Source organism: Papilio xuthus, unplaced genomic scaffold, assembly GCF_000836235.2.
Source record: "Papilio xuthus unplaced genomic scaffold, Pxut_1.1 DF826938.1, whole genome shotgun sequence".
Classification (NCBI taxonomy): domain Eukaryota; kingdom Metazoa; phylum Arthropoda; class Insecta; order Lepidoptera; family Papilionidae; genus Papilio; species Papilio xuthus.
Window position 1 is genome coordinate 37,884 of NW_013531711.1, and position 11,232 is coordinate 49,115.

The 11,232-nt window shown below is 48.7% G+C and overlaps 1 protein-coding gene across 1 annotated transcript in view; it reads left to right on the top strand.

The window, feature by feature from the left end:
• eag (potassium voltage-gated channel protein ether a go-go) overlaps positions 1-11,232 on the top strand; it is a 14,680-nt gene that overhangs the window by 2,942 nt on the left and 506 nt on the right. The window contains exons 2-15 of the mRNA XM_013317275.1: positions 420-670; positions 1,352-1,472; positions 1,732-1,844; positions 3,016-3,147; positions 3,700-3,830; positions 4,734-5,129; positions 6,073-6,496; positions 7,755-7,954; positions 8,082-8,334; positions 8,938-9,149; positions 9,227-9,434; positions 9,659-9,933; positions 10,397-10,684; positions 10,847-11,005. Of these exons, the coding sequence (XP_013172729.1) occupies positions 592-670; positions 1,352-1,472; positions 1,732-1,844; positions 3,016-3,147; positions 3,700-3,830; positions 4,734-5,129; positions 6,073-6,496; positions 7,755-7,954; positions 8,082-8,334; positions 8,938-9,149; positions 9,227-9,434; positions 9,659-9,933; positions 10,397-10,684; positions 10,847-11,005 (2,991 nt within the window). The 5' untranslated portion in view covers positions 420-591. The remainder of the gene's footprint in view (positions 1-419; positions 671-1,351; positions 1,473-1,731; positions 1,845-3,015; positions 3,148-3,699; positions 3,831-4,733; positions 5,130-6,072; positions 6,497-7,754; positions 7,955-8,081; positions 8,335-8,937; positions 9,150-9,226; positions 9,435-9,658; positions 9,934-10,396; positions 10,685-10,846; positions 11,006-11,232) is intronic.

Consider the following 11,232-nt stretch of genomic DNA (forward strand, 5'->3'; position numbering starts at 1 on the left):
GGGGGGGGGGGGGGGGGAGACAGAGAAAACGCAAGGACATTTTTGTAACATAGAGATAAGACTTGTGAAAAATAATAGTTATTTTCTGCATTTAAAAAACTTTCTCGCTTTGCCGCCGCGGAATCTTAAGAAACCATATGAATTCGTTTGTGATTAAAAGGGCGGCCTTGCGACGGGCGGGCGCATTGGGCGCGGTGGGGTGCGGTGGGGTGCGGTGGGGCGCGGCGAGCGGTCGCCTCGCGTCTCCCTCAGATCAGAGCGCGCGATCAGAGTTGCCAGCTCACGTTGAACACATGTCACATATTATCCATAGATTATTATTTCTTTTCAAATTCAACCTTTCTCCGGAAATCTTTAACTACAATAACTTGCGAGCGTAAATAAGTATAATATAATTGTTCTTGTTTTAATTTTACTAGGTAACAGTCGAAGCAAAAGCAAAGAAATCGAAGACACATTGGTCGTGAAAGCAGGGACTGTTCGAGGCCGCAAAAGGTATTCGGTGGCGGCGGGCCTCTTAGGGTGTCGGCGGGTGCGGCGGGTCGCGGCGGGTCGCGGCGGGTCGTGCGAGGCATGTGACGCGACCCCGGCATGCCGGGCGGCCGCCGGGGGCTAGTGGCCCCACAAAACACATTCCTGGAAAACATCATCCGTCGGTCCTCATCACAACGTCAGTATCAGTAACGTTTGTTTGAGTAAGCCTGCCTTGGTTTCCATAAATCACAAAGTGCTGGATTTTTACGCTTATTTTTAATTACCAGAAAAAATAGGGAATGTAAAATAATAATACATATAAGATTTAAACATGTAGTCATTATTGTTTTACTCGAATTAGATAAACCTAATAATGAATTTAAATGAAAAAAAAACATGTGTTCAGTTCAATTCAGAACAAGAAAATAAAAAACTGTTGGAAATGTTAAATTCGCGTTTAATTATTATAGAAAAGAGATACATTATAAATGCGACAAGTGTGCGTGTGTGCGTGAATGAATGGAATGAAAGAACGAGTGCGTGAACGTCGCCCCGCGCCGCTCGGCCAGGTGTCAACTTTGGCGCAGGCAACCTGTAAAAACAACACTTTTTAACTACGTTTTTGAGGGATGTTTTTTCGATGTTGATTTAATATTTTATTTAACAAATATCATCTATGTGGGGATTAGGTAACACCATATTTTTACAGGGTGATTAAAAACAAAACCCTTTATAAAAAAAATCGGAATATGTTGAGTTCGTTAATTAGTGGCACATAGTATTAAGAGGGGTACAAAATTCCCTAGTGCCTGTTTTAATTGATACGGTGCATTCGTTATTTATCGAATGTATGGCGGGACGGCGGGACGGCGCGTAGCAGACAGCAGCTTCCTGCTGGCCAACGCACAGATCGTCGACTACCCCATTGTGTACTGCAACGAGACTTTCTGCAAGATGAGCGGCTACAACCGCGCGGAGGTCATGCAGAAGTCGTGCAGGTAATCTCGATCGAAGCAACGGCATTCCATTGCATCGGCCACTTTGATTATCGCTAAGGTTCCATCCATCGTTTCCCGATGCCTTCGACGTAATACGGTCACAGTCCAGTAACTTGTTAAAAAAAAAATCATCACCGCGATTGATCGCGAGAAGGTGATTCGATTCACTCTTTGAAAATGACTGCCTTCGTGGATACCTGATGATAACTCCCTCGTCGACTCTAAATGCGCGATGAGATGCATGCGAGGCGTGCCGCAGGTGCAGCTGGATGTACGGCGAGCTGACGGAGAAGGAGGCGGTTCAGCGCGTGGACCGCGCGCTGGACCACCATCTAGCTGACCAGTTTGAAATCCTGCTCTACAAGAAAAACCGTTCGTATCATTGTTTTCTCTGTTGTCGCTAATCGCTTGTAAGGCAGCAAACATTCGAATACGGCGTTGCCATCCAATGTTTATTTTTTTTATTTATTTAGGAATATATGTTACATACATATTACTTAGTCCATAGGTTACATGATAAAGAGTAAGCTAAAACATATTTCAATTACAGGCAAACACAACATTCGCGTAAATAAAGAAAGTACTAGAGAAAAAAAAACAAACAAACTATAAATAATATTGAACTTACATACATGTAAAGAGTTTGAAATCAATACACGGTTCCAGTCAATGAATTATAATGTTTGTTTGTATATTTGTCGCTCAGTATTCCTTCCTCCGAATAACTTGGGATAAAAGTTTGATAGAGTGTTGTGGGAGGTCGGTGGTCACAAATAGTGACCTAAAAATAAAATAATAATGGTTTTTCGATTAAACACAACTTTTTACTTGCACTAAGTCTTTGGCTTTGGACTTCAAGTCCAAAGCCAAAGACTTGTCCAAAGCCAAAGGCATGTCCGCTTCCGCCAGTAGTTGTAAAACAATATTATGTTATATAAATATTAAAATTTAAAAATATTCCTTATTAAAAATAAATACCTAATTTAATTATTTTCGACGTATAGATTTACCCCATCCCCAATATTTAACAGTCCGCGGTGGTGACAGGTGACAGTGCAGCTGCACGTTTCTCCGCTCGACTGAAGCCGAGTTTTTGAGCCAGAGAAAATAAGATATCAAAAGTAAAAAGCATGTCCCGTTTGTAATGAACATTTTACATTACGATCAAATAATATACATTTAAAAATCAAATATTTGTTGGCAACTCAGCAAAGTAGTAAAAAGAACTTTCTCGTTAAAAAGTACGTATATCTTAGTCTAAGAAAGGCAACACGTAATATTTGTGATGAGTCAAGAGCACAAAACTATTTTGGAGAACGGACGCATAGATATTTACTGCCGCGAATGTACACCAAGATGATAGCCTGAGAAAGGCCAGTTGTAAGAAAACATTGAAAACGCATCTACTAAATACATAACTATGCTGCCGAATAAGTAACTGTATAACTTGTATTTCATAGATTAAATTGTAGTCGCTTATACGCAGTCTGAACATTTAAGAGTGCTGTTTTTTGCCAAGAACTGCATATGTGCGCGTGCGCAGGCACGCCTTTGTGGCTACTCGTGCACGTGGCGCCGATCCGCAACGAGCGCGAGCTGGTGGTGCTGTTCCTGCTCACCTTCCGCGACATCACCGCTCTCAAGCAGCCCATCGACGCCGACGACCCCAAAGGAGGTAAGTCTCAGTGACAGAGTAACACCCTCTCCTGTCCTGCTTTTTGTATAGCAGTTTCGGCCCGCCAGTGGCCTTATGCGCCTCTAAACTCTAACAAACGTTGCTTAATTTGAAACATAATTGAAAAATGATTACTTTGTGCAAAAGATGGATAACAAACACTACTGTATGATATTTTTGTTGCTCTGTGATATTACTACGGATTTACCTAATATCAATCAAATATAAATGTTATTCTACATTCATGTATGTAGATGCTGAGCAAAATCTAGTTCCTTGAAAATGTATTATCGAATTGATTAAGTCATCCTTTTGTTTTGTTGTATAATAAAGTAGCCTGTATCCTTGCTCAGGCCTAAGACTACATATAAGTGTACCAAATTTCATTTAATTCGGTTCAGTAGCTGTAGTGTGAAAGCGCGACAGACAGACAGACAGAGTTAAATTCGCATTTATTATATTAAGTACGGATTTAATACGATTCAAGACGGATCTAAGACGGTGTGAGGGCGGTGTGAGAGCGGTGGGGTAACGCAGTGTGGTCGTGCGCAGGGTTGTCCAAGTTCGCGAAGCTGGCGCGCAGCGTGACACGGTCGCGCTCCGTGCTGGTGTCGGCGCTGCCGGCGCTGAAGGAGCCGGCGCGGCAGAGCCAGCTCGCGCATGTCAGTACCAACGCGCACCATGTACGCACCACCCGCACTCCTTTCTTCCGCTTTTCTCGCTTTTTCCGCTGTCTTGTTGCCGCACCTCGCCGCCACGGCTAGACTAATCGTGTCCACCTTCACTCTGCGGTACTTGCTAGTCGTCACGTAGGTATCCCGTGCACTGGACTGGCGACGCGGACGAGAGCAACTTGGCTGACGTTGACGCACCATTCGGTTCTCGTAGGCGAAAGCTGCTTGTATATTTATTCTTAATTATCAAGATAAATGACCTGTGAAATACGGCGACAACATAGAACACAGACGTCAAGTGGAAGCAATTCCGCGCTTCGTCTGAGAGTGTGTATGCCGGAAGCCTGATTTCGATCCCCTTTCCCTTCCCACCACTTTCTTATAAGGAAAGGATAGGCAAGGGAAGTGGATTAACCGGAGAAGATGATGCATAGGAATGAGAAATGTCATATTTTTGTGTGTCCCCTATTCTGTCGATCAAAGGTAGGCAACATATCTACAATTGCGGATGGCTGTGGGCTGTTGTCACTTCGCTATTTCGGCGAATTCAGGTGGCCGCTTGATCGTCTGCCATTTTATCAATGAAAAAAATACGTATAGATAGAAGATAATTTAATATTTCGTTATAATTTTTAAAACACGCTTTTTTTGTCGTACGAACCGAAAACGACGCACTTTTACTTTTACTTTTCAAATAAGTTGTACTGCGCTCTGACTTTTCTAATGACACGAATTAGTTATCTGTTATTTGTACTGGTTAAATTATAATTAAAGTAGGCGTCCGGTGCCTCAGCCCCGTTGCCCTCTTGCGTTGCGTTGTATGAGCAGTGTGTGGGCGAGGGTGTCGGGGCGAGCCCGCGTGCTACACCGTGTGCTACACCGTAGTGCTGCGCGGCGCGCGGCGTGTGGCAGGTGCTGTCGCTGTCGGGCGACGTGCTGCCGCAGTACCGGCAGGAGGCGCCCAAGACGCCGCCGCACATCTTGCTGCACTACTGCGCGTTCAAGGCCATCTGGGACTGGATCATCCTCTGCCTGACCTTCTACACGGCCATCATGGTGCCGTATAACGTCGCCTTCAAGAACAAGACGAGCGAGGATGTATCGCTGCTCGTCATCGACTCCATCGTGGACGTCGTCTTCTTCATCGACATCGTGCTCAACTTTCACACGACATTCGTGGGCCCCGGCGGCGAGGTGGTCAGTGACCCCAAGGTCATCCGCAAGAACTACTTCAAGTCCTGGTTCCTCATCGACCTGCTCTCCTGCCTGCCCTACGATGTCTTCAACGCGTTCGACCACGACGAGGATGTGAGTCGCCTCGCTTTTTCTAACATACCCATACATTCCTCTCTCTCTCCCTCACACATCCTATGACATATGCGTATTAACATTAAATTATTCAAACTTTCGTGAGACATTATATTATACTAAACTGATATGTATAGTGAGCTGGGGGCCGCGTCCGCGAAATAATACCAGTACCACTCACCCTGATGAAGGGCCCCCGATGGGCTCGAAACTAGTCGGTGCCGTCACCGGACGAATATGTATATTAACATGTATTATAGCTATGAGCTTTTTAAATTAAGTCGCAAAAATTTGATTTCAAAAATAGTTCTTGTAAAATTGTCTCTTAACATTATTCAGGTTTATTATAAATGCAAAATAGTGAGTGCATTTAAATGGTTATTGTACACTTTAACCCAATTACTTATTTAAAGAAGCCATAGTGAAGCGTGCTAGCTAGAAAGATATCAACCCGTAGAATATTCTATTTTTATACAAAATAGAGTTAATATTTAATTTTTACGACATATTTGAAATGTGTTCCACGTTTCGCTAGCGGAAAGCAACAAGTGATATCATTTGGAACAGAGAGTTGTCGATCGCCGAACAACTGTGACGTAAGTGCTACATCGTCGTCGTGAGTTAGAACTGACACAACAGCCAGGTCACCTCTCACGACTGATAAAAATCACAGTTGGCTTTGTGACTTCAGGGCAAAGGGCATTATGAAACAGCGCTATTTTTCTAATACTAAACAGAGCTGAGTGAGCAGAGTGTTGAAAGACAGTCTGTTTACGAAAATGACTGGAACGTTTTGACAAATTTTGACAAATCATAAACGGGTGGCTTCCATTTCAGTGGGTCGGTGACATTATATTTGTATTATCCTGTTCCGCTACGTCCTCCAGGCGTTGTAGGTTGCGAGCGACCTCTAGCGCCGACTGACCGAGTCGTGTTGTGACAGGGCATCGGCAGCCTGTTCAGCGCGCTGAAGGTGGTGCGGCTGCTGCGGCTGGGACGCGTGGTGCGCAAGCTGGACCGCTACTTGGAGTACGGCGCCGCCATGCTCATCTTGCTGCTATGCTTCTACATGCTGGTGGCGCACTGGCTGGCCTGCGTCTGGTACAGCATCGGCCGCTCGGACGCCGACTCCGGCCTGCAATACTCCTGGCTCTGGAAGCTGGCTAATGTGACGCAGAGTCCATACTCGTACGTGTGGTCCAACGAGTCGGATGGGCCGGAACTGGTGAACGGGCCCTCGCGCAAGACGATGTACGTCACCGCGCTGTACTTCACCATGACCTGCATGACCTCCGTGGGCTTCGGCAACGTCGCCGCCGAGACCGATAACGAGAAGATCTTCACCATCTGCATGATGATTGTCGCAGGTGACGGAATTCTTCTCTTATTAGCCGGAGCACGCGGCGCGACCCCCGCGCAGCCCGCTGCCCCGGGGGCCGCGCTTCTCCTTCCCGCTCCCTCCTCTTCTTTTTTATCCTTCGTATCTCCCGTATTTGTGTTGTTCTTAAGCCCGGTACAGAATTCCGTTTTTTGGTTATTTATTTTATAAAAAAAATTGCAATAACATAGAAGTTTCGTGAAACTAATTGGTAACACAAAATGCAATGCAACTAACAACAAGGATTGGAGTGCGGGTCCAGCAGACAGCAGCACCGGGTCACCGGGTCGCATTGCATTTTGCGATGCAAGTCTCTGTACCGTACTTTGTTTATTTATTTGTTGGCTTGTCACCTCCCTGTAGTCTCCCTCCCTTCCCGGTGTTAAATATATAAAAGTATATATTATACAGATCTTATGTACTTTTATGGATTTAAGACTTAACTTTACGTATGAAATGTTAATTTTATTTTTGCATTTCAGTACTATTTTATGAGTTTTTTTAATGAGTTAACCCCGCCCCGCCCCGCCCCGACCCCGTGCAGGCCCACGAAGAGTCGCGGTCTCCGTTAAGGAAAGCATCGCTCGGGAAAAACAAAGCCTCTGCAAATGAATACAAAATGATAAAGAGAAACCGCGCGCTTTACACTCACTCAATGATAGTTACATATGAGATTAATGACCGGGATATATGTAAGTTATGAGGTGATATCGTAACTAACTTCAACTTTAATATTTACATCGATTGTATTCTGCTACATCTTGTTGACTTCATCGTATGCTACTCGTATATAATAAATATATATAACATGTATGTGATGTTATTATAAGTAGAGGAGCGCAAATTACATATTTCAGAGTCGTTTCAAGAACATCGGTGCTGCATTTGTATCTAGGTTGGCACTCGGCATCTCCTTGCTGCTTGGTAGATGACGAAAACAGACAAAATAAGGGCCTCGCTCCTAACACTCGATATACTCTCATTTTGTTTAAATATCCAAAGACAACTGCTCCTGCGCTTGGCCTAGTTTTGCATTTTTTGCAATATTTTCACAGGATTGTATTGAAAACTTGTTAATGAAGTACTCTGAAAAGTTTATAGGCAACATTATTTGTTAACTTATCAAATGTTCGGGAGGCGAGGGGCGAGGGGAGGGTGGCGCGGGGTGCGGGGTGCGGGATGCGGGCGAGGGGCGCCCCGCTCGCCACCGCGCGCGCACCCTTAACGTGTGAGCTTGCGGCCCGCAGCGCTGCTGTACGCAACGATATTCGGCCACGTGACCACCATCATCCAGCAGATGACCTCGGCGACCGCCAAGTACCACGACATGCTCAACAATGTGCGGGAGTTCATGAAGTTGCATGAAGTTCCTAAGGCGCTCAGTGAGCGCGTCATGGACTACGTCGTCTCCACCTGGGCCATGACCAAGGGCCTCGACACCGACAAGGTGCGTACCGTCGGCGACTACAGGCGTTACCGCTTTCAGCGTGTTAACGAGGAGCCGAGTTATATGGGGAGTGATGAGAGAGACGGCGAGAGGTGAGTTAGCGGAAGTGTGTGTGTATGTGTCGCAGGTGCTTAACTACTGCCCGAAGGACATGAAGGCAGACATCTGCGTGCACCTGAACCGCAAGGTGTTCAACGAGCACCCGGCCTTCCGCCTGGCGTCGGACGGGTGCTTGCGCGCGCTCGCCATGCACTTCCACATGTCGCATTCGGCGCCCGGCGACCTGCTCTACCACACCGGCGAGTCCATCGACTCGCTGTGCTTCATCGTCACCGGATCGCTGGAGGTCATCCAGGACGATGAGGTCGTCGCCATACTCGGTGAGCCCCACACCTTATATGCTGACTTATGCATTACAAACATTACATTTTAAACTAAGATTTTTTCCGACCAAAATGCGCGTAATGTTTCACAATGGTATAAAAATACATAGATGTATTCATCGTATCATAGGACCCTGGCGGCCTTGCAAATCTTTGTTAGTTGCTTATTACCTTTTATTTCGGGTGCCGACTACCATCAAAAGCTTACCACATCGATTCACGTGTGGAGAACGTGGAGAAAGGATAAAACATATTTTGCCCGAAAATAAAAGCTATGTTCAAATGAGCTCGCGGTGCAAGAACACATTGCTGCCATCGTCGCCGCCGCGTCATGTGATTGTGTGAGTCGTGAGTACGTACAAAAAAAAGTTAAAAACAGAGAAATATAATCTTCTGACACTAGCCATCAAAATATAATGAGGAGGCGCGCGGCCGCGGGCGGCGAGGTCTCCACCATTCTCAGCGAAGTGTACGCAGCGAAGCGATACACAACTTTACTATCTTCATGATCAGCGACATGAGTTTTTTTTACATTTGTGAATTTAATAGGAGGTACTTAATCACTAAGGCAGTTCGTGTAAATATAAGGAAATATCGCAGGAAAGGGTGACGTGTTCGGGGACTCGTTTTGGAAGGACACAGCGGTGGGCCAATCGGCGGCCAACGTGCGCGCCCTCACCTATTGCGACCTGCACACCATCAAGCGCGACAGACTGCTCGAGGTGCTCGATTTCTACCAGGCCTTCGCCAACAGCTTCGCGCGCAACCTTACGCTCACCTACAATCTGCGTCACCGCCTCATATTCCGCAAGGTAACCGCGCCGCACGCTCCAGCCGCTCTGCAAACGTTCTGTACTCTCCCGCGCTTTGCGGTGTGTTCTGTGTGCAGGTGGCGGACGTGCGCCGCGAGCGCGAGCTGATGGAGCGGCGAAAGCGCGAGCCGCAGCTGGAGCAGGCGCAGGACCACCTCGTGCGCAAGATATTCTCGCGGTTTCGGCGCGAGCGGAGCGTGGCCGCGGCGCCGGGCCCGCGCGCCACCGCCGCGCCCGCCGCATCCCCAGCGCCCGCCGCACCCGCCGACGCCGCACACCCTCCCGGTCAGTAGTTGTACTTTAAAGTATTGAAAACGAGTAAACCGTGTCGTCGGTGCTCTTTGGCCTCACCCCGAGACCAACGCACGCGCCGCCTTATCCTGCGACAGCACTTGTCGGGTTTTATCGATAAAAACACTGACGGCAAAATAACCGCAGATCTTGACCCTCACGGGACGAAAAAAACCGTCGTCCAAAAGAAGTGAAAAAGTGGAACGATTGTTTTACAGCGAACGCCATCAACCCAGGAGGCGACGCGGAGCGCGGAGAGGGCGTCGCAGGGTCGGGGGCGGGAGTCGGTGCCGGGGCGGGGGCGGGGGCGGGGGCCGGAGTCGGGACGGGGGCGGGGGCGGCGCGCGGCAAGTGGGGCCGGCTGCTGGCGGGCGGGTCGCTGGACGCGCCGGATGCCCCGCGTGCCGCCTTCACGCGCAGCCTGAGCGCACGCGACCGCCCGCCGTCCGACGCCTCGGCACCGGCCCCGCCCGCCGCGCCCGTCTCACTCAAGGTACACACATGTACTGGCATTCTATACCCGTACGTCACCAGCGAAGGTCGCGGTGCGGACGCCTCGATCACCGTTTTAATAGCATTCGGCGGTCATAGTCATGTTATTATAATATAATATGATACACTGTAAATTATAACAAAATTCAACAGTGCAAACATAAAAATAACCGTCTTGTACACAAAGACCGCAAAGACGGGCCATAATACTATTACATTTTAGACGGATTGTTCGGGGATCAATGTCGCTTAGGGGAAATGTAAGTACCGACGGCAGGTGGAAGGTGGCAGGTGGCTAGGGCCGCTGTCGCAGCCGTCGTAGGATGTCAGCACACGGTCACTGCCTTTCTATGGCCGCCTCCGAGTCAGTGCCGCGTATCCAGTAAATTGTTGACTTATTCTTAATACGAATTTTCATATCCGTAAATAAATGAATGAATATACTGATCTAGTAATACTCGCAGGCTGCGTTCGGCCGCGGGCGTGCAGCCAGCGTGCTCAGCGCGGCCGTGGCGCGCCGCGACGCCATCGACGAGGAGACGGACGACAAGCGCGCCACCCCCAGCCCCCTCGCCGCGCCCCCCGCCTCCACTACACCCCCTGCACCCACCACACCCGCCCCCTCCGCAGCACCCCCCGCCGCTGCCGCCGCCGCCACCGCCGCTGCGACCGCCGCCACCGCCGCGCACGAGGCCGCAATGGCCGAGCTACGCCGCGACGTTCGTAACGAGGTGCAACGGATGCAGCAGAAGGTGATGAGACTATGTTATTCATTTTCTTTTGTGCATTTTTTTCACTAAAGTAGACGTTCAACAATCATCCGGGCAAGCTTCGCTCCGCAAGAATTATAAAACATTAACCGCTGCCACATTTTTAATCAAAAATTCCGTAAAGTTTTACACGTTTGGATGCAGCTGGGCCGCGTGGAGGAACTGCTCACATTGTTGGCGGCCCGGCTGGGGGCCGAACCGCCGCCCCCCGCGACCCTCGCGCCCGCCGCCCCTCTCGCGCCCGCACCCTCCGCTTCCTCCGACACCTCCGCAACAACGGCAGCGCGAAAACGGCGTTCCAAGGTTTCTTTGTTTTTTATCACTCTAGAGCTCACCACTATTATGATTTTTTCACGATGGCGAGTCTCTGGTGGGCAGCTCGGGTTGAATGTACTGCAAAAGTCATGACTGCTACCGAAGAAGCCACTATTCGAGTTTTATATTTACAGGCGCGAAGTAAAGGTGCGGCTCCTCAAGTGCCGACCCCGACGTCGCCGAGCGAGCCGCCGAGCAGCCCGGGCGCGGCGGGG